This window comes from Taudactylus pleione, unplaced genomic scaffold, assembly GCF_031769625.1.
Source record: "Taudactylus pleione unplaced genomic scaffold, aTauple2 ptg000497l, whole genome shotgun sequence".
NCBI lineage: Eukaryota > Metazoa > Chordata > Amphibia > Anura > Myobatrachidae > Taudactylus > Taudactylus pleione.
In genome coordinates, this window is record NW_028284899.1 from 2,648,585 (window position 1) to 2,676,386 (window position 27,802).

Consider the following 27,802-nt stretch of genomic DNA (forward strand, 5'->3'; position numbering starts at 1 on the left):
TAACACACATGACAACTATGGGAAGACTCCATTTTGACAAACCAGTCAGGTCAGCAAAATATGCATAAGAAAGATGGCTGCTTCCTGGATTGGCTGAGCCCGGGAACAGATTTCATATCTTGATCTATGCATTGGATTTCCGCTTAATTAGATCCCAGTAAGACTACTAGTTGACCACAGCAGGGTCTTTCAGCTCAGAGGGTCCCCTTGTGTGTATAGATGTGTCCCCCATCACCAAACGTCTATACACCAAGGTGAAAGGTGGCGCGTGCTGTCCTTATTTAATTTGTCTTATTTTTATCGCAGATGCAGGAAATGCCACTCAGTTTACTAGAGACCCTGGGCTGCGACATTAACCACACAAGAATTCGTTTAACACATGTACAAAGTCGCAAATGAAGCACAACAGAACTTGGTGTGAGAAAAAGCCTCAGCATTGTAGCATTTCGTATTTACAGACTCATTCACGCACAGATGTACAAATGTCACAAATTAAATTGATCAATATGTATTTTATAGGGATGTGGTTTTTAAAATGCATTTTATGTGGATTTGGCTTGTTTGTGTATTTATGTGAATGCGTCTTTCAATGTTTTCTATATTGCTCTGGCTTTTTCTTTCACTTCAACAATAAAAAAAAATATATTGGGAAGATTATGTAAATTGTGTATTTTCAATGTGCTGGGCTCGCCCCCAGTGTGACTTAAAAGCCAGACCACGCCCCATTCTGTGCGCATGCTGTCGGCTATTTAGCTTGACTACAGATATTTTGGGCTCTTTGCGTCTGACTATTTTGCCACCCCTGCTCCAACAGTGGTGTACTTCCCCCATACTCGTGGCCCACCCTCCTCACTGTGACTCTGGCACTGACAAAGCTACATCTAACTCTACAGAGATTGATGCTAGAATATATAGTGAAAGTACTTTTCACATAATTATTTACCCTCTTGGTTATAATATACAACCAAGGATGTATTTAGTGCACCTGTTTATGATGTCCGAATCTGGCTTTCTACTGCAGTTCAGCTTACTGTTTATGTACATGTGCCACAGCCAGATCCCAACCTGGAACCATTGCAGTATGTTACTAGTGCGGTGGATGCGTTTTGGGCACCTTTAGAAATGCGCAGCTCCACATTCAGTTCCCCACTGTTAGACACGGATGGAAGCGGAGGTGGAGACACCACAAGAGAAGTCACTGATACAGTGACGCTGCTATTGTTCGAGCACTGAGCAGACACCCTTAAAAGAGGAAAGAGACTTCATGAACATTGAATACAAAAATAGAAGTGTTGTGTGTATAATACACAATTTGTTAATAGATCAATAAATAGCGGCATATAAAAACAAAAAAGTGTAAACAATTTTATGATCCTTCACGTTTTGCAGGTCACCAGGCAGAAGCACAGGTGTAGTCATTACTCACTGATTCATTTTAAAATAACCACAGGTGAAGCTAATTATTTCACTTGTGATTCTGTGAAGAGACCTGGAAAACATGCACTGTTTGGGGTCCTGAGGGGAGGATAGAGTTTGAGAACCTGTGGTGTAGGCTGAACCAATTTAATAGATGTGCGCAGAGCCTTAGTAAGGGGTTAGGGGTTTGCGGTCTCCCCCCTAACCAGACTGCTCATGTGATCTCCATGTTGCCTCCTACTGTGCGGCTCCTGGGTCTACTTCCCTGATGTCTCCACGCTGGAACGGTGCAGCTACTGTTGCACTTCATTCTGCAGCTACTTTGCATGTCTAGCTGGGCCCCAGGTTACTTCTCCTGCGGGTCGGCCAATGACGTGACTGCTCTAGATTGAAGCACCTGGAGAAGTCACTGCTGAGCCGCCCAGCCCCTAGGTACATGACTGGGATCGGTGTCTGCCAATCATGGTGCTTATAGTTAATGTGATGGGATTGGGCACCCTGTGCGCACGACTATGACCAATTGAACACAACAGGACAGTGATGCAACTGGAAACCGTATTTTCCATTCTTCCAAAATGCAAACTAAGTTTGACTTATTTGTCATGTTTAAGATTTTAATTTACAAAAGGCTTAGGGGTAGATATACTAAGTCTTGGAGAGAGAAAGAAAGTACCAACCAATCAGCTCCTAACTAATTAGCATGCGCAGGCCCCGGAGCGAGAGAAATTCTCTCGCTTCGGGACTCACTACAAAAGGAGCGGCTGTCGATGTTGATCGACAGCTCGCCCCATTTTGTAGGCGGGGCGGCTACACAAACTGAGGCGTTCCTGAGGGAACGCCTGCCGTTTGTGGGAGGCACCACTGACATCACCAGTGATGTCAGTGGAGAGCTTCCTGCTCTGTTCGAGCAGGAAGCTCTCTGGGGTTTGCGACGGACGAGAACCTACCACAAGGGTCTCGTCGCAAGCCGTGATGGTCACGACCATTGCCTGGCCGCCCGCAGAAGCTGTGGGTGGTCACCCATGGCCTAGCGAGCGGCCAGGAGGCCACAACTAAAAAAAAAAAAAAGCCCTGATTCAAAGCGAGCGCTCTTAAAGAGCGTCCGGCTCTGAATCAGGCCCTTAGTACATCTCCCCCTGAATCAAAAGCCAAACTGACTGCACTGTGAAGGTAATGGTGCCTACACACTACGCAATATTTTACACGATTTGCTCGAATATGTCCACTCACGATCACGATGCGCGTACCCGCTGGTCGTACATCGCATTTTCAGATATTGCCTGCTGCAGGCAAGATCTGCCAATCTCAGACACGATGCACTGGAAAAAGTTAAGGATGCAAGATAGATAATTTGTCACATTGGACACTTTTTAACACCAAATAGTGTCCGGGACTGCCGGGGAGAGCTCAAGGGAAATCGGACACTAGATCGCATCGTGACCACATCGCACAGTGTGTAGGCACCTTTAGTGTCTGTTATACAATCAGTATTGCCTTGAACTCAAACATTTGATTAGCACTTTTTTTGGAAGGATATTAGAACTTCAGAAGTGTTCTGAATTATCCAAAGGACACTTACTACAAAACACTCACCTGACACTGCCGTCTCGGGTTATAGATCCTAAAGCTGAGGTCAGAATATTTGGCTTTACCGTCAGAGACAGCTCATACACCAGGTGTCCGTCGGAAAACTGAAAGACAGACAGGCTGGTGCCATCATCAATACCAATATGAAGTTATGTATAAAGGCACACCTAATATGTTCTCACCCGGTGGATGCCACATGTCGTCAGAAGACCTTTAAATTCCAAGAAGTCTCCTGCCAAAATAGGGGAGGGACATGTGCCAGGTTCCAGAACAACTGAAGCCAACTCCAAGGGTGGACTGGTTACATAGCGAGAAATGGTCACCCGGAAACTCCCATCAGGAAAGCAATTTACTAACACTAGAGAAAAAAAAATAATTGGAAATAAGAATTTTGCTTATAACCATTTGTGAATCATTAGGGATGTTCAAGGTAATTTAAGGGTAGTGCAAGGAGTGATGCCCCAGAGCATGGGAAGGGTCTGCCCAGAGTTTAGGATCTGATCAAAATGGGATACGTTCACAATGTCGACAAGTGAAAGGGTTCGAGTTAGGTGGGTGCAGCGAAGGGTTAGGTTCAAGTACTAAGGGGAGGGTTAGTTGTTAATGATCCTCATCGCTGGAAGTCACAGTTAGCTGACCCATGGACCTGCTGAACCAGGTAAGTCACTGCTAGACCACCAAGAACATTGTCGACATTCTAATCAGGTTGTCATTTCGTACTTGTGAACGTGATGCATATTGACGTGGTCAGTGTTGACATGCTGCATGTCGACATGAAATGTCGACAATATACCAAACCCCATCAAAATAACACAGATCTGTCTGTAGTAGTAAACTACAGCATTAGGAGGGCCATGACCACAGTAAGTGGGTAACAGACCAGAGTCTGATCAATACCCCTTTCAGAAAGAGGAGATACACTAATCCTTGGAGAGAGATAAAGTGGAGAGAGAAAGTACCAACCAATCAGCTCCTAACAATTTTTTTTTCTGATTATTTATATGGCGCCACAAGAGTTCCGCAGCACCTTACACACCACAAACAAATGAGCACACAAGAAATACAGTTATTACCAGTACAAACAATGCAGGACAAATACATGATTTATAAACATTGCTGCATAAATAAGCAGCATGGTGTCAGCAACTAAGTGTTAGGTGCTGTTGTAAATTAAATTATAAGTAAGGGAAGGAGAAGCACGTGAGGGAGAGCTTACATTCTAAAGGGTTGGTACTGATCACCCTCTACTTTAAATTATCACTTCACAAAGTTTAGTAAATCTCCCCCATAGTCTAAATATCCGGGTTTTCGCTGGTGCACTTCACCGACCCAGGTCTAGACTATGTGTGAAAGGGGCCGACCTGGGTCAGAGTCCCGGGGTCCACAACCCTGCTCCTTACCAGGGTCGGGCTGAGAGACCCAGGAATTTTCCCGATTGATAGACACAGCAGTTTCTCATCCGCATGTTTAACAAGGGCTTCCGGCACAATATTCTCCCCAATAGGAATATATATTGGTAAAGAGAAAGATTTGAAGAGACAAAGCATGCAGCAATACAATAAGAGAAAGAGGCGACAGCACGCTCAATACAAAGATCTCACCTAAATGCTTAGTGGTTGGCGTTGGGCCTGTACCTAAATGCTCAGTGGTTGGCGTTAAGCCTGTATACTGCACCGATGTCAATGATTGTGAAGGAAGGAAGCCAGTTGTAGGCACATCTATGTCCACCTCCTTAGTTCGGTGAACTCCTGTTGGCAGTATTGTTACTTGGTCACGGTCATCACCCTGAACCACATAGGTCGTTGTCCTCTGGTGCACGGTTGTCGTCTCAAGATCTTTGGTCAGAGTTTTGGCAAAAGGTGTGCCAAGCGTGGTCCATCTGGTACTTCGGGGCTTGTGAGTACGGTCAATAGCTTTAGGTTGCACTGATTTTGATTTAGGACAAGTTAGATCAATGTCTACCGTCCCCATAGTCCCAATCAACCTCACACGGAGAAGCCACTCACCATCCTGTTTGGGCAGAAAAAGGAAAAAAAAAATCACAAAGTTTATAAACCTTAAACTCCCACATCAGCACAACTCATAAGAAACTCTGCAGTCATAACTTTCTGGGGCAAAGTCCACAACATGCTGGAATTTTTTTTCTAATACCTCTTTTCCACCAAAAACCCAGGTCCGACCTGGGTTTTTGGACATGGTTCCAACCCAGGTCAGACCCATTTACACTGCACCTTTGATCTGGGTTACTCCCAGGTCAGCCCGGTTCACACTGAACTCAGATCTGCCCTGCTAAACCTGTGAGGTCATAAAAAGTGGGAGGTGAATGCTCCACAACCACCAATCAGCTCATTTTAGGCATGATCCAGGTCAGATAACCCAGGTTGCACCGTTTACACTGCACCATTACCTGGGTCCATCCTGGGTCCAACCCTGGTAGCTACCTGGGTTGTATTGCAGGGTCACTTGACCCAGGTTATTTTTCAGGGACCCTTTTACACTGAGCCGCGACCCGGGTAGATCCAGCAAAAACCCAGGTTTTTGCTCTGGTGTAAAAGGGGTATAACTAACCTCAGGTCTGAGTGGAGCCATTTCTATCTCTATCCAATGACAATGGCTGACTTTTTACAGTCACTATGGTACACATTTAGGGGGGGAATTTCATACAGCCGTGATAATCGGTTTACATGGGTTAATGCGGACAAATTGCACTTAATGTGGATGGGTGCAAATTCTTTGCTATTCAATTAGCCGGGCAAGTTAACCAGCGATAAAGTTTCATAGGATTTAGGGGCATATGTATCAAATCTTGATGTGAGATAAAATTGTGACATACATATCTGCAACCAATCAGCTCCAAACTATAATTTTTTAAAATACAGACTGTAAAATGCAAGTTAGAAGCTGATTGGTTGGTGATATATATCTCAAAATTTTATCTCACATTAAGCTTTGATACATATGCCCCTTAGTGCAGTTTGTACTTAGCTGCCCCTGAGCAGGTGAAAAGTTTTTACCTGAAAGTCCCTATTATCAGGAAAAATTGCCAGGACTTCAGAACCTCTGGGACACCTCCTTCCTTCCCCAATGATTAATTAGGCACTTCATAGTTCTTAATCAGCTGAATTTGGCCAATAATGACATTGTTGGGGTAATTGTCCGGCGGTAAATCGTACTGATCCCGGTATATGGGGGTGTTGTGTAGATTGGACAGGTGTTTTTGGGCACAAGAGCACACAAATGAACTTACAGGCATATTTATGAACGCTAAATTTATCTACAGCATTAACTTGCTGAAATTTGTGTTTTTTATACATTTTTCAGTTATTAAAAAAATGCAAAAACAGCCATTTTAATATCCCTAAATACTTTGCTTTTGGCCACAAACTGTTTCTATATTTTTATCCAATATTTATTTGCACTTTCTTGGGGGTACAGGCCGATTCCCCCATTCTCCCCACATTTAACGTGGGCATTACCACTTGAAAGCAAGGAGTTCACACGGTAATCTAAATGCTACACAGTAAGCACATCTAGACAAGCCACGGTAATCAAAAATTTTACAGCTGCTAATTGAATCTGCCCCTTACTATCCAGTTCCTTATCTATGCCTGTGAAGGTGGATCCACACCTAGTAGATATATCTGCAGGTCATGGTCATTCAAATACACAGAACGGCCATCATCTTCCAGGCAGCCGCAGGTCCCGCTGGCCGGGGGCGAACGGGTGGTCTGCAGACTTGCCGATGGACTGATATGTCTGCAGATATATCTGTCCATCGCCTTTGCAGCACAGCCAATGCGATATGTCTGAACGACGTCGTACAGACATCACTGGTACACACTGGCCGACGGGCACCAGACCTATTGCCTGATTAAACGATCGGCCAATAGAGGTCTGTACCCAGCTTGACACAACCATTGTACTAATGCTCTTTCTGGCCCAGGGCACCAAAAAAGTCTAGTTTGGGTATAACAGTGCATGTTTTTCAAGTTTCTTCACAGAATCACAAGTGAAAAAATTAGAACCATCTTTAAAAATGTGTCATTCAGTAATGACTACACCTATACTCCAGCAATGACAGAAAACAAGCACTTTAATTGTGTCTTGAGGACTGGATTTGAGAAACACTGGTCTAGGACAGAGAATTCCAAATCCATGCTTCAAGTGACACCAACAGGTCATGCTTTCAAGATTTCGGCCTGTAAAAATAGGTGGAATAGCTACCGACACCGAAAATTAGAATAATTCACCTGTGTATAATTAAAGAAATCCTAAAAACATGACCTGTTGGTGCTTGTGTAAGCAACACAGGAAAGCCAATATCCAGTTTGCAGTGTGGGCCACTGACAGCAGGATTTTGGCACTTGACTCCGCAGAAATTAAGTCTGTTAGGATGGGTGGACATGGTGATTTTGACAAGGAGTCCTACTGGTTAAAGGTGTTTTTAAGTCCAGAATGTTTCCACAGAAAAACCCTTTATAATATTAGACTAGGAAATGTGTATTTGCAGTTATTATTATTATCCTTTATTTATATGGCGCCACAAGGGTTCCGCAGCGCCTTACAAAGTACAGAAACAAATGAGCACACAAGACAAGTTATTAACAGTACAGACAATGCAGGACAAGTACATGATTTATAAACAATGCTGCATAACACCTAAATAAGCAGCAGGGTGTCAGTAACCAGGTGTTAGGTGCCATTGTAAATGAAAGTAAAAGGTAAGAAGAAGCACGTGAGGAAAGAGGGCCCTGCTCGTGAGAGCTTACATTCCGAGGGGAGGGTCAGACAAACAGGGGTGACACAGATAGGGAGCATAGAGTAGTGGGTTAGGATGAGCGCTGGAAAGCATTGAGGAAGAAATGGGTCTTGAGGGCCCAGTTGAAGATTAAAAGCCAGGAAGCCAAGTGATGGAGGAATTTTGCAGGAGCAGTGGTGTCAGAGGGGTAAATCCAGGGTTTGGTGATGGCAAGGAGAATCCAGGCATTGCAGATGAAGTGCTCATGAACATGGACCAGTTTATTATAGACAAAACTGGCTTTCCAGAGGGAACAGGAGAGAGGGACAAAGTTAAGAGGCGAGAGGAGAATGAGATTATTAGAGTTGATGTAGTGTGGAGGTGATATTGATCTAGAGAAGGGGGATAAGGAGTGTGGGGGTATGTGGCTGGCTTCTGAATGAGGAAGGGTGACAGCAGGTGGTGGGTGAGGTGGAGGTTTAGTGTGGTGTGGGGGGGGGGGGGAAGGATAGGTAACTTGGAGAAAAGAGAGGGTGCAGAGTTTAGTGGATTGAAGTGAGAATACTCATTTGAAAGGGGTCTATTTACTATGCAGTGTTAGGAGACAGAGTGAAAAGTGATAAGGTGCCAGCCAATCAGCTCCCAACTGTCATTTTTCAAACACAGCCTGTGAGATGGCAGTTAGAAGCTGATTGGCTGGCACCTTATCACTTTTCACTCTGTCTCCTAACACTGCTTAGTAAATAGACCCCTACAATACAAACTTGCTGACAGAATCCTTTGTAAATTTGTATGAAGAATCCACATGCCATGGTGGAAGTTTAACTCACCTTCACAAATGCAATACAGACTCTGTAAGGGATGTAAAAGAAGCTGTCTCCATTTGGTTCTGTAGTGTAGAGGAGACATTTCAACAGACATCCATCCAGATCATATCCCATTTCAAATTCATCTGTGTGACAGAGACATGCCATTTACGATTAGTCTCTTTATACTAACATTTATACCCGATACATGTGTGTGTGTGTATATATATATATATATATATATATATGTATGAGAGAGAGAGAGAGAGAGAGAGAGAGACAGAGAGAGACAGAGAGAGACAGAGAGAGACAGAGAGAGACAGAGAGAGACAGAGAGAGACAGAGAGAGACAGAGAGACAGAGAGAGACAGAGAGAGACAGAGAGAGACAGAGAGAGACAGAGAGACAGAGAGAGACAGAGAGAGACAGAGAGAGACAGAGAGAGACAGAGAGAGACAGAGAGTAAGACCCACCCATCTCCTAGTGTAATTGATGATCAGATTACAACATTCCCACAGCCTCTAGATCAATTCACAGGTTCTCAAACCTGGTCCTCAGGACCCCAAACAGTGCATGTTTTCCAGGTCTCCTCACAGAATCACTAGTGAAATAATTAGCTTCACCTGTAGAGCTTTTAAGATGTGTCAGTGAGCAATGACTACACCTGTGCACCTGCTGGGTGACTTGGAAAACATGACCTGTGTAGGGTCCTGAGAAATTAGTTTGAGATCCAATGTTTTAGATGGATCTCAAACTCTAGATAAGTGATTTCTACCCTGAACCTTTGCTTTACTCCATATGTAATGGAAAGGTCTATTCTAACCTCCACTAGATGCAATGAAGAAGTTTATAACCAGATCACCACCACTCAGGTGTGGCAACAAAAATTTTAAAAAATAATTATATATATATATATATATATATATATATATATATATATATATATGAGCATATCAAATATAAAATACTATAAAACCAAACATTCTAAAAATAAAACAAAATACTATAGAAATAAACATAAAATTACAAAAAACTACATACAATAGCAAACCTGAAGATACATGCCACCAAGCGCAATCAGGTACTGTGAAAGTTGGCAACACAACCCTCAAACCCACTTTTCCTGCATTTATCAAGAGTAGGTACTCACCCCGAACCAGGAATTTAACCTCAGTCCCTAAATACCCAGCTGGCACGTGGAGCTGCACCCCCTGCTCCCCGCATCGGTAATCGGGTGCGGTGGAGTTGGTACAAGACCCCAAGAGGAGCCAAGTATAGAGCAGGAAGACCCGGAGACCACCGCGCAAGTGATAGAAAACCATTATGGGGAGGGGCGCACCACTTCTCAGTGGATGCCTTTATACACTATGGGAGGGGGGGCTTGCTATAAAATAAGGCAGGTGTATGATGGAATACGTGTTGGCATTAAAAAAAATGTTATGCAAACGTCGGGATCGGTTTAGAAGTAATGCAATAAGAGTATAGTCTCAGAACTGCTTTAATTATCGAATAATCCAATCACACTAGTGGCTATCACACCTGTATGCAAGACGGAACTCGCATACTTAATTGTAGCAGTGCTAAGTTATGCTATATACTAATTTATTTTTTATTCTAAAGACTATATCTATTAAATAATTAGGTTTATCCTCACTTGTTTCTAAAGTTTAGCTGCAGTCCTTCAATATCAGTTGTTTTCTTATGTGCAGCTGTGCATGCCCCTGGGGATTAATATGTAATGAATGTACCCACCCATCATTACTGATTCCCCGGCTCGGGCTAAGCAGTTGGAAACAAATGTATGTAACCAACTTGGAGTTGAGTAAAGACCTGAAAGGCTTAGCTCCCTGCAGCGCCCCCTGCCTCAGTGCAGATTTCAGTGTGCCTCCCCTGCTGGTTATGGGGTTTGTGAGAATCCCTGTATGGAGCTGCTGTAGCTACTTCTGTGCCTCAGTCTGTTCACCTCCATACTAACTGCACCCACTAGGGGAAGCTGGCCAGTTTGGCAGGCTGAGGGGCTGATGTGAAATGCACAATAATACCCCTTTTACACCGGAGCTAAAACCCGGGTTTTTGAAGGGTTAACCCGGGCAGCTCCCTGGTGTAAAAGGGGAGAGAGTTGGATCGCCGGGTCGAGTGACCCGGCAATCCAACCCAGGTAACTAGCAGGGTTTAACACGGGCGTAGCCTGTGAAACCCTGCTATGGGAACAGCGCACTCCGGGTCACGATGACCTGGAGTGCGCTGCTAGCCGGCCGATTGATCCGGCTTCAGTGGCGCTTGGAGATGACGTCATCTCCAAGCGACCACTTTCACTCCGCAAAAGCCGGGTCTATGCAGACCCGACTGCGGTGTGAGCGCCGCTGACTCGGGAATATCCCGAGTCGGCGCCGGCAAAATTCCGGGTCTGATCCGGATAGGAACTCTGTTCCAACTCTGGGTCAGACCCGGAATTTAGGTGGAAAAGGGGTATTACATGTAACCCACCAGTGTCTGTCAATGTATGGGCCTAAGGATGACAGGTAAGCACGATTTTATATTTTTTTGCCTAGGGGCAAAAAATTCAAGAAATGTTGGGAACCCCCGGCCTAAATTATTTGTGGTGTGGTCCAGCAAGGTGCTGGAAACATTCCTCCGGGGCCCATTTATCAATGATCACATACTGCAGTGCGATATTAGCTTCCATGATCTCATTGCAGTATGCGATATTAGTGTCTGAATGTATGATATACTGTAGCACACGCAGGGGCTCTGAAAGATGTGCTCGGAGTGAAGTGACCGAATCAGCAGGACAACTGCGCATATACGGTCTACTAACCACACATGGGGTTTTTTTGGTGTAATTTTGGTGAAGTGTAACCCATAGGCTACAGCATCACAACACCATCTTCATATGACGTTAGCTGCAAGGACCATATTCTAGGTAAATCCGACAGCATCACATCCCCCACAGAAACCAATGGGGGTTGTGGTTGCTGTTGGAAATTAAGGGGATACATAATATTTGCGGGTATCCCCTGAAAACGGATGTTTTCAGGGAATATGCCACAAATATTAAATGATAAATAGGCCCGTTAGATTCTGGTCCATGGCGAGATGTCAGCCTCACACAATTCGCTCATTCATGCTGCGGATATCCTGTTCCACCGCCTCCCAGAGATGCTCTATTAAGACATGGTGACTGTGTAGGACAGGCCTGGCCAACCTGTGGCTCTCCAGCTGCTGTGAAACTACAACTCCCAGCATGCCCTGAAACAGGTTTGCTATTAAGGAATTCTAAAACTGTGGCAGGTCATGCTGGGACTTGTAGTTTCACAAAAGCTGGAGAGCCACAGGTTGGCCACGACTGGTGTAGGACATTGTAGTACAATGAACTCATGGTCTCTCTAATGGAGGGATGTAGTTGACATTCTGGCAGTCGGGAAGCAGCGTCAGAATTCCACCCTCCGGCATTCCGACAGTAAATATTAGGGTTGGGTTTAAGGGCCAGGCTGATGTAGGGGGGAGGGTTAGGGTTAGCCTGCGGGAAAGGTGGGTTAGAGTTAGGCAACTTACCTTTCAGCGTCAGAATTCTGACTGTCGATATGCCGCTGTCAGTATTCTGACCGCCAGGATCCTGTACCCTATCTGTTCATGGATGTAGCATGCGACGACCTGTTCTGTGTGACATTGGGGAAGATGTATAAACATCTTGTCAGTCATAGTAAAACTCCACCCTCTGTCGAACCCCGCCAGAGCCCACAGCGCATCAGGCTAGCGGTGATGCACCGTCTCACCCTTCCTGGCCGCCTTCACAGCGCTGTCCCTGCTGTGGTGGTAGCGAAACGACAGCTGCAGCTGTCGCAACGGTCAATGCCACTGACTGTTCATACATTGGGTGGCACATAGCGCCCCTGTCGTTTACCACCCAACCCCACTTTAATACATGGAGGAGAAGCGGTATCAGCGCACATAACTTGTGCTGATATCACATCTCCCTCATGTTGCTTTATCCAGACTAGAAGTAGTCATTAGAAGGGATGCACATGGTTAACAAGGTAGTCATGAATATAGTGCTCAATATTAAAGGGGCCTAATTTGTGCCAAGAAAACCTTTCCCACACCATTATACCACTAGCATGACATGGTGACATAAGGCAGAGTGGCTCAACGGCAGGCCAGGCCAACCTGTGGCTCTCCAGCTGTTGTGAAACTACAAGTCCCAGCATGCCTTGCCAGAGTTTTAGCATTCCCTAATAGCAAAACTGTGGCAAGGCATGCTGGGACTTGTAGTTTCACAACAGCTGGAGAGCCACAGGTTGGCCAGGCCTGCTCCACAGCAGTATGGTGTTTATGTTAAATCCCATACTTTCCTGTTCACTGGGAAAAGTGGGCAAGTCATCCATAGGCTGCCTGCAGCTGGCCACATACCAAGTGAGGTGGGTGGTATGGACAGCAGAAGGCGTGATTTGCACTGAATTGAATCATCTTGGCCCCACCCCTTCCCTCTTCACAATGCCAGTTGTCGCAGCATTGAATAGCTGGAGCGAAGCAATGATGACACAATGGCTCTGTCGCACCCCCAGCATTGCCGACCTGGCTGCGCCCTCCCAAAGGGGATAGCCAGAAAATCAGCAACAACGCTAAACTTTTACCGAGATGTTTTCATCATACATCACAGCAGGCATCAAGATTTGTCAGACCAGGTGACAGTTCTTCCAATCTTAAACTGTCCAGTTTTGGGGAGCCTGTGCCCTCTGTAGCCTCAGTTTCCTGGTCTTAGCTGACAGGAGTGGAACCTGGTGTGATCTTCAGCTCCTGTAAGCCATCCACTTCAATATTCGATGTACTGTGCATTCAGAAGCTCCTCTGCATACGACTGTTGTAGCACATGGTTATTTGAGTCCTTCCTGTCAGCCTGAACCAATCGGGCCATTCTCCTCTGCTTTTATACCGAATTACCGTGTCTGACCCAGAAGTTGGAACAGGGTTCCAATCCGGATCAGACCCAGAATTACCCTGGCGCCGTCCCAGGAAATTCCCGAGTCGGCGCCGTTCACACCAGAGCCGTGTCTGCAGAGACCCGGCTTTTCTGGCGTTGAAGTGGATGCTTGGAGATTACATCATCTCCAATCGCCACAGAAGCCGGCCAATCGGCAGGCATGCGGCACGATCCAGGTCACAGCGACCCGGATCGCGCCGTTTACACAGCAGGGTTTCACAGGTTATTCCCGTGTTAAACCCTGCAAGTTACCTGGGTTGGATTGCCGGGTCACTCCACCCGGGAATCCAACTCTATCCCCTTTTACACCAAGGAGCTACCCGGGTTTTCCCTGCAATAACCCAGGTTTTAGCTCTGGTGTAAAAGGGGTATTAATTATGCGTGTTTTCACTCACAGAACTGTTGCTCATGAATATTTTTTTATTTTGTGCACCATTCTCCTTAAACTCTAGAGGCTGTGCCAACAATCTCTAAGATAATGGAACCACCTTGTCTTGCCATTCCACAGTCAAAGAAACCGAACACATTTCTTTCCTATTCTGTGGTTTGTTCTGAACAACTGAACTTCTTGATCATGTCTACATGCATGCTTTCAGATATTTAAAAACAAGAAAAAAACTAAAGAGTGTGAGAGCGCTCATATTTTAACACAGCATCCAATAATAATCTGATTCTACCACGTGTTCTGGTACAACTGGTTTTAGATATTGTCCTGGATTGTTTTGGAATCCCCCTGGTACCTGGGTACCACAAATTAGACTATACTGTATGGTCCTGCTGTTTTTTTCAGTAACTTATTTCTCACTGATTTATTAATTTATTTTATTTAAACATTGACTATGACTGTGTATTAGTTACAATAAAAGTACGTGCTCTCTCGGGATCTTTGTCCAGTTGCATAATGGTATTCCGCCTATTCTTTTATTTGGGTACTGTATTTCATGTTTAATATAAGTAGACTCCCCTTTCTCTATTCCCCCCCTTGACTCATTTTGTCCTGATGTGTTTTCCTATATCCTCCCTTTTTCCCTTTTTTTTTTGATGTTTTTATTTCTTTGTTATTTTTGAAAAATGTATTCACTATATATCTGATTTTGTATTATTTTTTATATATTCATTATTTGGATGTTATTGTGATTATTAATAAACAATGAATATACAAAAAATTTTTATTTTTTTTTAAGGCTGAAAAGTGGAATGTTATGCAATGGTCAAGTCAATCCCCTGACCTGAATGCGATTGAGCATGCATTTCACTTGATGAAGACAAAACTGAAGGGAAAATGCCCCAAGAACAAGCAGGAACTGAAGACATTTGCAGTAGAGGCCTGGCAGAGCATCACCAGGGATGAAACCCAGCGTCTGGTGATGTCTATGCGTTCCAGACTTCAGGCTGTAATTGCCTGCAAAGGATTTGCAACAAAGTATTAAAAAGTGAAAGTTAGATTTAGGATTTTTTAGTTTGTCCCATTACTTTTGGCCCCTTAAAAAGTGGGAGGCACATATAGAAACCGTTGTAATTCCTACACCGTTCACCTGATTTGGATGTAATTACCCTCAAATGAAATCTGAAAGTCTGCAGTTAAAGCACATCTTGTTTGTTTCATTTCAAAGCCATTGTGGTGGTGAATAGAGGCCAAAATATGAAAATTCTGTCAATGTCCAAATATTTATGCACCTGAGTGTATATCTGCAAAGTATGTTAATGGTGGATGCGTACCATTATCCCCCTTCCAGCAATCACCTTGAAATAATGTGGGGTTGATGTAGTGATTACTACAGAAATTGCCATAGTATATCTTGGGTGTATTCCCACAACGGCAAATTTCCAGATCTTATATCTAAAAGGGGTGTTACTGGTGCTGGGGTGGGAAATATCAGGGTACAATGATGGTCCGGTTATAAAGAAAATGGCTAATGTGAAATGGTGCATGCAAATTGGTATTGAAGAGATTTGTATCCTACCCTTTTTCCACTAGCTCCAATAACCCGGATTTTTGCATGGGAGCGCGTAGCAATCCAGGTTATTATGCATGTTCTACTCTGCTAGTCATGCAGTGTGAATGGCTAACCCGGGTACTGTTCTCCGCAGAGGAAGAGCTGGTGCTTGGAGATTAGATCATCTCCAAGGGCCGGCTTATCATGTGATGCCGATGACTTAATCGACACGGCATATACCCCTTTTACACCAGAGCAAAAACCTGGGTTTTTGCTGGGTCTACCCGGGTCGCAGCTTAGTGTAAAAGAGTCCTTGAAAAATAACCCGGGTCAAGTGACCCAGCAATCCAACCCAGGTAGCTACCAGGGTTTGACCCGGGTAATGGTACAGTGTAAACAGTGCAACCCGGGTTATTCGACCTGGGTCATGCCTAAAATGAGCTGATTGGTGGTTGTGGAGCATTCACCTCCCACTTTTTATGACCTCACAGGTTTAGTAGGGCAGACCAGTGTTCAGTGTGAACAGGGCTGACCTGGGAGTAACCCAGATCGAAGGTGCAGTGTAAATGGGGTCTGACCTGGGTTGGAACCATGTCCAAAAATCCAGGTCGGACCCAGGTTTTTGGTGGAAGAGGGATGACAGGGGTCAGAGGAAAAAGGGGTATTGGTTACATAAAGGTGGAAGAACAGGGGTGGGCAAAATAAGGTCCTTGGGCTGCAGCTAAATCTCATTAGGTGTGGGCCTCCACAGTTAATGAAAATCTGCTAAGTGGCTCTCCAGCTGAAATAATTGCCCAGGAGGGCAAGGAACCCTTTTTTAACCACACAATGCATTTAGGGAAACCTCAAACTGAAACCCATGTAGTCTCGAATTCTGGGAAAACATACAGATGTGTCCACATACTTACTTCCTTGTGCGTTAAACTGCCCTTTTAGTGGCGCTATGCTGTGGCGCGGTAGCACCAAGTGTTTTTGAGCAATTTTTTACCTTTTAAATGTGTTATTTTCAAAGCCATGCGAATAGGACGCATAAGCACTTCTGCCTATTAAAAATGATATGCTGCATGTCTATATTCAGTGTGCGTCTGCGGTTATATCTGCATGCAAAATGCACTGCTGACACTAATGTAGCATATCACATGCAGTACATCCACAGAATATAGCCATGCCACACATGATTTTAATCAGAAGCTGCTTGGGCATCCTATTCTCATCGATTTGCGAATAAGACTCATTTAAAAGGTAAGTCACACAAAAAGATGCTTGGCGCCCACGTGTTATGTTTAATGCGACTTGAGGCGCACGGAGGTAAGATGTATGTGGAAACCCTTGCACTTTAGAGCAGATTACCCTTCGCTGGTACACGCTAAAAGATTTAATGGAAGACGGACCGATCACTCGTTCCGTCCTTCATAATGTGCACTGCACCGGATGCGATATAGTGTGATTGACCATGCAGTGTGGCCAATCACACAACGTCGCTGACTATATCCCGGAGCACGCACACACTAGACTATGTGGATGATTTGTCAAATTGTCTAATTTATCGTAGCGTGCACCCAGCGTCACAGCAACAGATGTGTATTTGTCACAGGAAGCAATGAGTCCTCTGGTAAATGCATGCTATACTGTATGTTACCAGCAAGGGGCCACAATAATCACAATAGTGCATGCTGTACTTCGGCCCACACTTCATGTTCGGTGTCAGCGCACCTCATCCACACAATGATTATTACACCATGGGGATGCTTTATTTCTACTTTTTAAGACTAACAGAAGGAGCATTTCAGTCAAAAAATAAGATAAATAACTTGTGAGGCATAATAGGTCATTCTCGGTATTATCCCATTGCCAGTTAAGGTCCCCTTAGCAACGTAATGTTTCCCATGTCTGGACAAAACTCTGTAGCCATCACCGTCTCCTGGAATGAGCAGTTCTTAGGCTGCATTATTGTCCCAAGACTATTGTAATATCAAATAACATCCTCATCAAAACCACCTATGCACTATTGGACACTTACCATCTTCTCACTGGACCCCATACACACTGTAAGCAATTTTGCTGGATAACTCATGCGCCATGTGACCAAGTTTGAAAGTGACATCAAGGCATTTCCAAATTTACCATATTGGGATTTATTTATTAATTTATTGTTAGAGTTTACCAACTCTGTGTGCTAAACAGTTGGCAAGAGGCCCAAACCTGGCACTCCCATTGTTACCTTAATTCTGAATGGGCAGGTGGTACAAATTGACACTTCGGAGAGAAGGAGGGAGGGGACATTGTAAAAGTCGCAGAATTCAATTAACTTTTTGTTTCAAAAGCACTATTTAGTGAGAACAATTATTTGTTAAATACAATAAAGAGTCCAGTTAGAATTAAATTTAATCAATAACAACTGGGCAAGGCCTCTGTAATACCGCTTACACAGGTTTCTCCAGTAGAATTACAAGCAATATCCATAGATGTAACAGGTGCTCTGCAATCATCTGTATTAGACAGTTATAAAGCCTAAACCCACACAGATAACTCTCCCATCTGTACACAGATGAGATGGCTACTTGGAAACTTTCTGGTCCTCGCTTACACCCCCCAGACGTCTTTATGGTTTAGACCGCACACAGGAGCATCAGCATTTCATTGGGTCTATGTCCATCATGAAAGGCTACAGAATAATGGCTCATGGGGGAACAGTCTCGCTCTCTTTAGTGGCCTTTGGAGGTGCGGGTTTCTTCTGAGTCAGCAGTTTCCCGGCCTGAGACATCATGAGTGTGTCTCTCTTCTGAATATTGCGCAGCTGCTTCTTGCGCGCACGTTTCAGCTTGGCTGGATTCCGTATCTGGGAGGAAGAAGAGGAGGAGTATGTTCTGTCAGTGACATTAATGAAGACGCGAGCTCTGCATGCTGCCATATTCACCATGGAAGCAGGACAGCATCTTAAGTGATTAATAGTACAAGAACGATTAGGAGGTAATGATATTAGAAGACAGTAGTGATGTGCAAGCTATTATGCATGTCTGAGGGGACTTCTAATAGCTCTATAATTTACAACTGGGTGCTCACTGTTCTTCACATCAACATTATTTGCTGCATCAGTCACATCAATACATGTATATTATATTGTGACAATCCATTACAGATATTGGGGGGAGATGTATCAAACCTTGGACAGTGATGAAGTGGAGAGAGATAAAGAACCAAGCGGATTCTGTCATTTTTACAGGCTGTGTTTGAAAAATGACAGGTTGGTACTTTAGATCTCTCCAAACTTTGATAAATCTCCCCCATAGTGAATATTGCTGAGTAATGATTTCACTAATCTGCTATTGCACATTTTGAAGTGCTGAATGCAGCGGTATTGCCTTATGGGTCTCAGGCATCACTAAGCCACCTGGCTCTGGGACATCACTGGGGAGGTTAGTTGGTAGTTAAGCTAACTCCACATGTACGGACTCCTACTGACCACCTACTGGTCTTAGCCAATTGCAGATTATCACTGAAGTCTCATGGAGTCCCATTGTAGTGTAATTAAGCTGACAGCGTGCTCTCCTTGTGGAACAACTACAAACTGAGCAACATTGTGTGTTTTATGTGTCACAGAGATTTCAAAAACATCCACCCATTCACTAGAATGTAAGCTCTTGCGAGCAGGGCCATTTCCTCTTTGTATTCTCTACAAATGTATTAAGTATATATGCAGAGTTATGTACTAGCCTTTATTAGGTTTGTAGCTATATAATTAGTTTTACCCATATGTACAGTACTACAGAACCCCTGTGACGCTATATATTTTATAATAATCATCATGAAAGTAACACATTGTGTTCCATTATTCAGCCCTCTGCAGTCCAGCTTACCGATTCAATGGCCACAGCCAAGAAAGTGTGTTGGGAGCTGCCGGGGGCATTAGTACCTCCTGTGAATTTTTATTTAAAAAAAATAAAATAAAACTAATAAAAATATATTTTTTTAAAAATCCGGTAAAACTTACCACTTGTACCACCTCAGCTCTCCTCTCATTTTCCAGCCGACGTCTGAGGTTCTCCTCGCGACGTTGCTTTTTTTCCTATGAACAAACGAGAGGTTCTACGTTGGCATAAGAAAGATTGGCTGTAACGAAGCAAGCGCCATAACCAGCTTGGGGCAATTGCAACAGCAAGACAACAAAACCTGTCTGTGTTTGGTGCACTGGGCAGATTGATTATATTACAAGTCCTTTGAGAGACTCCCCAGCATCCTTCCATAAAACATGGGCTCTATGAACCTCCTTTCATAATCCGCCTCTTCACTTCTGAACCTGACTCTTGCCTTGGGAAACTCTCTTAACAAAGGAGGCAGCAGCCATCTTCTGAGCAGTTACCTGTGTAACCAACATCCTCCTGCACCACATGTCCTGAACCGTCCCATCTCCCCTGCTCCCAATCTGTTAGAAAAGTTGCATCACAAGTCTTTGCTTATCTCTACTATGGTCTGGAACGATGTGTTCATTGCATTGCCCATAACTTCTGTCCAATCAAGAGCTGCATTACTACATCTCTCTAATCCAACTACCCAAGTAGCTAGGACAGGCTACTCAGGAGTTTGGTAGCAACCAGCATCAGATGTAGTACACAACCAGCACTACACGCTCCTGCCACTAATTTAAGCATCAGAATTGTTTCTAGCACAACATCACAGACTGCAACCAGTGTAGCTAGGTCTACGCACCTCCAGCACAGGGACACAGGCTGCAGCGGGACATACCAATCAGCATCCCATACTGTAGCAAGTGCAAACAGCACCATACTCCTACAGCACAGTATCCCAAGCCGCAGCCGGACACAGATCCCTGTAACAGTGCCGCAAACGGCACCACACATACCCCGGACAAGAGGTAACGACTAGAGTAAGGGGTAGATTAACTAGCAGGCAACTTAAACAGATCGTTTTAAAACGGCAACAGAAATCAATGCTAAATCAGGCTCTTTTTTTTTAATTCCTAGCATTGATCCTGTTGCCGTTTTAAAACGATCAGTCAAAGCTGCAAATGATGGCCTTTGATGAACCGCCCGTAGATCTAGCCCTAATTATTAGACTTATATACTACTGTACCTTTACATGTTAGTCTAGTCTATGGTGTTTTAGTAGGTAAAGATCTGTGAAGGTTAGACAGACCACTATGTGATGGGTATTTGCAGAACGTTAGTAACATAAGCAGATCTGCAAAACTTGAACTGGTTTATAATAAATAAGTAAATAACTAGGATGTTAGCGTAAAGTCCTGACCCGCAGAACAGTGAAGTCAGCATGACCAGTGAAAGTGAATAAGCTTCTCAATGAACACTAACATGCATAAATGAAAAGACTGATGGGAGTAGCAGGATTATATAACACTGCCCTGCTCCAGCACAGTATATGTACAGCAGAGGGATGGACTCACGTCTTTTTCTCGTTTCTTTTCATCCTTTAATTGTTGGGCTAAGCTTTTCACCAATTTCTTTTCCCGACGCTCTTTCATCTTCACCTCCCAAGAGGTGCGCAACGGACGGTCTTTCACCATGCTAGAGAATCTGGGGAGGGGGTAATCGTACACAAAATACAATTAGAGGCTTGAAAAATACATCAAAAGGACGAATATATACATAGATGATGAGGGTAAAACAAACAGATTAAATACACCAGCTATGGGTAACACATCCCTAGAATTTCATATGCTGCAATACTAGCTGGGAATTCGTTCCACCTAAACCAATGGGCCATGCAGTAAGCTGATGGCATGGTCTGACCACAGGCAGCATGCAGAGGGCACCACCACTGTCTGATCACCAAAACTAAAATACTTTGGCATCTGCAAGTACGATGCAGGTGTAAATACTTCAATGGACCCGTGATGAATGGTATTAGGATCTAACACCAGCAAAGCTGTATGTCCGCACTACACATATGCAGTGAACAGGAGCATTTGATTGCCACGATCAGTGTGGAAAATGCTTCTACAGCATTACTATTACTGACGCATACTCTCCTCCACACCCTCTGTTGAGGCTCCTTAAGGCTCTTTTTGTCCCCTGCTTTTCTCTTTACACCTCTTCTAAGAACTAATAGGACTTCGCTAAGACTTCTGTGCAGATGACACACAAACATGTATCACCTCTTTTTATCCCAAATACCAATCCGCCACTGAGTCATGTCTATCAGGATTTAAAACGCTACCTAAAGCTCAACATGTCCACAATTGAGCACATCATCTGGTTTGCCCATGTACACAGAGCATTTTTTTTTCTTGTGTGTGTATGGAGGGAGGAGCAGGCTGAACAGTGGTAAAGTGTTAGACAACCACCCTTTTCCCCTTCAGAGTCATACGCTATGCTAATATAGCAGAAGGCATCCTGTATAATTAGACCCCTCCTGCCGGATTCTGTGATCTGCTGCTCTGTCGAGGACGCAGCATTAGATCACTCTGTGTAAACATCCGTCGCCTGGCGGCCAGTGCTTTCACGCAGCTGACGCCACGGACAAGGATGCAGCCACAGGCTTCATGCCTCCATTTTCTGGGACGAAATCTGACGTCGCCCCAAAGCGGCCGCAGCCTGTGGATCAGGCTAAGGTCCGGACGCTGAGAGTGCACTTGCAGAAGGAGATCTGTACATTAGCTGTGCAGATCTTCAGTTATCAGAGCTGTACGCAAACCATCCAATACTCAAGCTGTGATTGTCCGGCTCCCGTCACAGCATCTCTTACAGCCACCGCTCTCAGGGCCTGATTCAGAGATGTACGCTAACCCGATAGTTAGCGTACATCTCCAATTGTTTCGGGTATGTGTAGGTCCTGTTCTGTGCAGAACGGGTCCTGCTATCTCGCTTGCAGACCCCTACCCCTTTCCCAAGCCGCAGCACCATTGACATGCTGTGGGTTTGGGAGGCAGAGTGGGGGCTTGGCAAGCAGCCGTTCCCAGAAACAGGGGCGTGTCGTCCCCATTTCCCATGAGGGGCGAGGACAGAATCTGCATCGGTAGACGTAATTTCCTGGCCTCGCAGCTGCCAGGACCCGGCCAGGTTGCAGTAATCTTCAGCCACCGCAGCCCCGCCAAAGATGCAGCAAGGTGGTGTCCGTTTCCTATAGACACATCCTGCTGCATTTGCATTTGAGATGGACAGAACTGCACAGGCGCTTGTGTGCACATCTGCAATTCTGTTCATCTCTGAAGCATACCCTCTATCCTGCTCGTGTTTGTTATTACACGTGCTACATTACACCAAGGGAACAATATCCAAAATTAAATCAGCATACAGATGTAAGTAATTGAACTACCATATACAAACCTAAAAAACCTACAGATATAATTTGCCTTGTGCTGCTGCCAAGTTACTATACACTAATACCTTTTCTTGTTGAGGTCCTTCCACACCCTTCCAGATTTTGGTTTACCCTGGGGCACGTCCTTCCTAATAGGTGTTTCGATTTTCTCTTTAGTAGCTGATGGTACTACCTTCTCTTTCCCAGGTGTCTGCTTCACCGGCTCCTGACTGAGTGTTTCCTCTGCTGCCTGCCCGGATCCCACAGTCTCCTTCTCCTCCTGTACTTGTGACACCGTCACTGGATCCTCTCCCCCAGGGACCTCTCCTTGTTCATCTCCCGCAGCCTCCTTCTGCTCCTCACGCACTTCCTCCAGGTCTGGCTCCTGCTCCACAGGCTCCGGGGCTGCCCCCCTCTTCCTGCTGCTTCTTCGCAGAGGGGTCTCCGTGACCTCAGACTCTGGTTGCATCTTCTTCCCGAGTGCCAGCTCCTCCGCCCCTGTCACAGCTCAGCCAGCAGCTGCCTTCTTCACGTGTGTTGGATCAGGGAGCGCATACAAAAAGTTTCGGTGGTCGCGCGGTAATGACGACACAGGAAGTAAAGGAAACAAAGTTACAATATCTGTCACTATGGCAACTAACAGCCTTTCTAAATAATGCTGAGCAGTCCAGTTTAGAGCGAGGTGACGTCAGCACTGCAGTGTAATAACCTAGGCAATGGGGTATATATATTTATTAAAGTGCGGGTTTTTAGTGGTGGAGATGTTGCCCATAGCAACCAATCAGATTCTACTTAACATTTATCTAGCACCTTCTAGAAGATAATAGCTAGAATCTGATTGGTTGCTATGGGCAACATCTCCACTTCTTAAAACTCTCACTTCAGTAGATATACCCCAATGGCTTCATGATTGCTCCATCTGCCTGCACACACTGTGTCTGTCAGTGTGTATGGTAATGTCTAAGGAGTCTATTTACTAAGCTGTGTTAGGAGACAGAGTGAAAAGTGATAAGGTGCCAGCCAATCAGCTCCCAACTGTCATAGACCCCTCAATCCCCTTCACAGAGAGGACCTAGATGTTATCAGTTACTGTCCAACGTCCGTGGACATTGAGGGGGAATATTATCTAGTGTGTATGTTGGCTCTACTCCAGTAGGATGTGCGCACCTTAATAACACATACAATAAAACAATACAGTGATTGCTAAGGTGGCTCTTCGCCAGGTCCCTAACTAGGGTAGTGCGATCTGTGCCATGGTACAGGGCACCGCAGGGCAGGGGACGCTGTTGGAGCCTGTCAATTTTCCTGTTTATTATCATTCTCACTTGTAGCCAGGGCCGGCCCGACCTATACGGCGGGTACGCGGCCGCGTAGAGCGCCAGACTGAGGAGGGCATCGCGGCAGTCACGGACATGCTCACTGTCCCCAATGGGCGCCATGAGGGCAAGTATGCGCTGCGCTCCAGTACCTGCTGGAGGGGGAGGAGGGACCGCTCTCCTCTATAGAGCGACGAAGCAATCGGATGACCAAAGTAATGATCAGCGGCCAGCAGCTGGCTGCGGATCATCACTTTGGTAATCCGATCCGAGCAGTGCTGGCTGCACTGAGACCTACGCGGGAAGGGGCGGGGTCGGATGACGGGTCATGTGCCTCCGGGCAGACTGTGTCACTGTGACACAGCTGCCTGTGCAGGCGCGCCGCAGCGCTCAGGTGGGCGCCCGCGACGTCACTGCCAGCCAGACTGTTCCTCGCCTTCAGTCATCTGCTGCCGCTGTTGGAGCCAGCAGGTAAGTCTGTAAGGGGCTGTGATATAGGGGAGCTGTGATGGAGGGGGACTGTAATGGAGAGACTGTGATGGAGGTGACTGTGATGAGGGGGAGTGAGAGGGGCTATGTTGAGGGGTTGTGAAGAGGGGATATGAGGGGCTGTGATGGAGTGGCTGTGATGAGGGGGTTAGGTCTAGAATTGATGGCTGCAAGGGACCTGTAACGTCACACCCACGTGACCCGCGATGAAAGGAGGAGGGGCAAGAATGAGAACAGGGGTCCACAAATATTTATTCCCCCTCTATGTCCACGTGGATGGTAACACAGGAGTGGTCCAACCCACCTGCAGTGGTCACGTGGTTGAAACGTCACATAAGTCCATTCTCCACATAGGATCTAGCAGCAACTGTGATCAGGGTTATATGAGGGGCTGTGAAGAGGTGATATGAGGGGCTGTGATGAGGGTGATATGAGGGGCTGTGAAGAGGTGATATGAGGGGCTGTGATGGAGGGGGGCTGTAATGGAGGTGACTGATGAGTGGGAATTGAGAGGGGCTATGTTGAGGGGCAGTGAAGAGGGGATATGAGGGGGCTGTGATGAGGGATATGAGGGGCTGTGATGAGGGGGGTTGTGATGACTGGGGCTGGTGAGGGGTGTTGTGAGGGGCTGTGATGGAGGGGGTCCTGTAATGGAGGTGACTGTGATGGTGGTGAATGTAATGAGGGGGAGTGAGAGGGGCTATGTTGAGGGGCTATGAAGAGGGGATATGAGGTGCTGTGATGGAGTGGCTGTGATAAGGGTTATATGAGGGGCTGTGAAGAGGTGATATGAGGGGCTGTGATGGAGGGGGCTGTAATGGAGGTGCCGTGATGGAGGTGACTGTAATGAGGGGGAGTGAGAGGGGCTATGTTGAGGGGCTGTGAAGAGGGGGTATGAGGGGCTGTGATGGAGGTGCTGTAATGGAGGTGACTGTAATGAGGGGGAGTGAGAGGGGCTGTGAAGAGGGGGTATGAGGGGCTGTATTGGAGGTGCTGTAATGGAGGTGACTGTGATGAGGGGGAGTGAGAGTGTCTATGTTGAGGGGCTGTAAAGAGGGGATATGATGGGCTGTGATGGAGGGGGCTGTAATGGAGAGACTGTGATAGAGGTGACTGTAATGAGGGGGAGTGAGAGGACTATGTTGAGAGGCTGTGAAGAGGGGGTATGAGGGGCTGTAATGGAGGTGCTGTGATGAGGGGGAGTGAGGGGCTGTGATGAGTGGGGCTGTGAGGGGCTGTGATGAGGGGTGCTGGGCAATGAGGTGCTCCATGGGGGGGATGAGTGAGCTAGGATGAAGGTCCACTGAGGGGCGCCAAAATTTATTCCCCTTTACCAAAAAACTTTGGCTCGGGCCAGCCCTGCTTGTAGCTTCCTATTCTTTTATCCCCAGCATCTCCTGGCCTCCCATATATCTTCCCTGGCCCTTCCCCATAAGGCCATGGCCCCTTTTCAGGTGCACTATCTTGTGTCCCAATTTAAAAAATGGGGGGAGGGGGGGGGGGCGGCAATGCTCTCTCTGGTAAAGGGCACCAAAAAGTCTAGTAACGGCTCGGCTCTGGTTAACAACCAATTACAGATTGAAGTTCTTCAAGTGGTGTTTTGAATAGTTTTACAAACTCTAAAATACATATGACGTCAAATTTTATGTAAGTCAGACCTCTTAAGTGAATTATAATATCCTTATTATTTGCAGTAGAAAGTGCATTATCCCATATTTATTACACTGGGGAACAGTCAATCTGTTGTCAGGGATTTAAGAGTCGATTTCGATTAATTTTGTGTTCCTGATCATGAATATGCCATTCTTATTTTTCAATTGGCTCTAGTTTTTGAGATATGCATACAGGGGGCGGATTGGGCCGCCGGGACGCTGGGCCAGTTCCCGCTGGGCCTGTCCCTTTGGTGGCCGCAGCCACCCAGCCCGCCCTTCATTGATTAACCCCCCCTCTCACCCGGACCTCCGCTCCCCCATCCCACTGCCGCGATCGGAGCTCACCTCCGATCGGGCAGCTGCGCTGCTTCTGCTCAAACGCAGCAGAAGGCAGTTTAGAGTCAAATTCAGAAGTTAGAAAAAATGCAGACGGTGGAGCTGCTGCCCATAAGCCTTAGCTGAGCCGGGGCCGTCAGTCACCACTGACGGCTCTGCCTCCAGCTCCCCTCGGCCCGCCTCCAGCTCCCCCTCGGCCCGCCTCCTGCATAGTGAAAACATAGATTTCACACTACACACAGGCTGACGCAGCAACACAGTGCCAGGCTTGGCGAGCAGCTAGGGAGGTGGCACTTGTGGCCGGAAGCAGCACTGACTACATTCTGCCCACTACCCCTACATCTAAACTACCCCCCCCTTGGCCAATGTGACATACACTCCTATCACCCCCCCAGGTAGCACTGAGTATATTCTGCCCAGTCCCCCTAGACCTAAACTGTCCCCCCCCCGCCACCCCCCCCCCGGCCAATGTGACATACACTCCTACCCCCCACTCCATGTACATGTACTACCCACCTGATATTCCCCGCACCCCCCACCTAATAAATATGACATATGTAAAATAAATGTTTGTCATATCCATATGACCCCCCTGTACAGATACATGTACTACCCACCCGATCCTGACACCCCCCAATGACCAATTAAATATAATATACAGTATAAAATAAATATGTTTAATTGTCATGCGCATATAACCCCCCTGCCCAGGTACATATATTACCCCTCCCCGATCCCCCCCTTCACCCTAATGGATATAATATATAACATAAATTTGTCATGTCCAGTGAATTGATGATGTAATATAAGAGAACATGTAGTACCTGCCCGACTCCCCCAGCCCTAGGAACATATACTAAACAACCTTGCCCCCCCCTCCCCTGACCCCATAGATCTAAACTACCTTCTCAGGGACATACATACTCTCCCGACGCCGCCACCCCAGGCCTGAGAGACATACACTCCCCACCGTCCCCCCCCCGGCCCCAGAGACATACACTACCTGCCCTACTACCACACCCCACCTCTCCGGCCCCAGAGACATACAATACCTGCCCTACTACCACACCCCACCTCTCCAGCCTCAGGGACATACACTACCTGCCCTACTACCACACCCCACCTCTCCAGCCTCAGGGACATACACTACCCCCCAGTCCTCTAGACACCATCTCCCGCCCAACCCAGGTTACATACAATGGTACTGCCTACCCTCCAACATGACCCGTTCCATTAGGTACAAAACACTCTGCTCCTGGACTTCCCACC

At 46.0% G+C, this 27,802-nt stretch overlaps 2 protein-coding genes across 4 annotated transcripts in view; both read right to left on the reverse strand.

Moving 5' to 3' along the window:
- The window catches only part of LOC148502439 (zona pellucida sperm-binding protein 4-like), a 16,263-nt gene extending 6,044 nt beyond the window's left edge, over positions 1 to 10,219 (reverse strand). The window contains exons 1-6 of one of the 3 annotated variants that reach the window (XM_088449868.1): positions 10,202 to 10,219; positions 8,572 to 8,693; positions 4,605 to 5,013; positions 3,186 to 3,361; positions 3,010 to 3,107; positions 1,115 to 1,242 (exon numbers count right to left, since the gene is read on the reverse strand). In XM_088449868.1, the coding sequence (XP_088305994.1) occupies positions 1,115 to 1,242; positions 3,010 to 3,107; positions 3,186 to 3,361; positions 4,605 to 5,013; positions 8,572 to 8,682 (922 nt within the window). In that variant the 5' untranslated portion in view covers positions 8,683 to 8,693; positions 10,202 to 10,219. Of the gene's footprint in view, positions 1 to 1,114; positions 1,243 to 3,009; positions 3,108 to 3,185; positions 3,362 to 4,604; positions 5,014 to 8,571; positions 8,694 to 9,588; positions 9,673 to 9,697; positions 9,894 to 10,201 lie in introns of those variants that run through there. The other 2 variants (XM_088449866.1, XM_088449867.1) reach the window with 2 other exon arrangements.
- Positions 10,220 to 17,576: 7,357 nt separating this feature from the next.
- On the reverse strand, positions 17,577 to 23,405 carry CCDC86 (coiled-coil domain containing 86). The gene is made up of 4 exons (XM_088449825.1): positions 22,827 to 23,405; positions 20,885 to 21,014; positions 19,457 to 19,531; positions 17,577 to 18,304 (listed from the first exon to the last, which is right to left on the reverse strand). Exons 1-4 carry the CDS (start codon positions 23,207 to 23,209, stop codon positions 18,146 to 18,148), a joined length of 747 nt encoding a protein of 248 aa, XP_088305951.1. The 5' UTR covers positions 23,210 to 23,405; the 3' UTR covers positions 17,577 to 18,145.
- Positions 23,406 to 27,802: the final 4,397 nt, after the last annotated feature.

Excerpts from the sequence above, each read along its gene's own strand:
- CCDC86 (XM_088449825.1), bottom strand. The coding sequence starts at position 23,209 with ATGCAACCAGAGTCTGAGGTCACGGAGACCCCTCTGCGAAGAAGCAGC. Across the intron at positions 21,015-22,826 it reads AAGGACCTCAACAAGAAAAG|ATTCTCTAGCATGGTGAAAG; the intron begins GTATTAGTGTAT and ends CCCCCTCCCCAG. Across the intron at positions 19,532-20,884 it reads AAAAGAAACGAGAAAAAGAC|GAAAAAAAGCAACGTCGCGA; the intron begins GTGAGTCCATCC and ends GTTTGTTCATAG.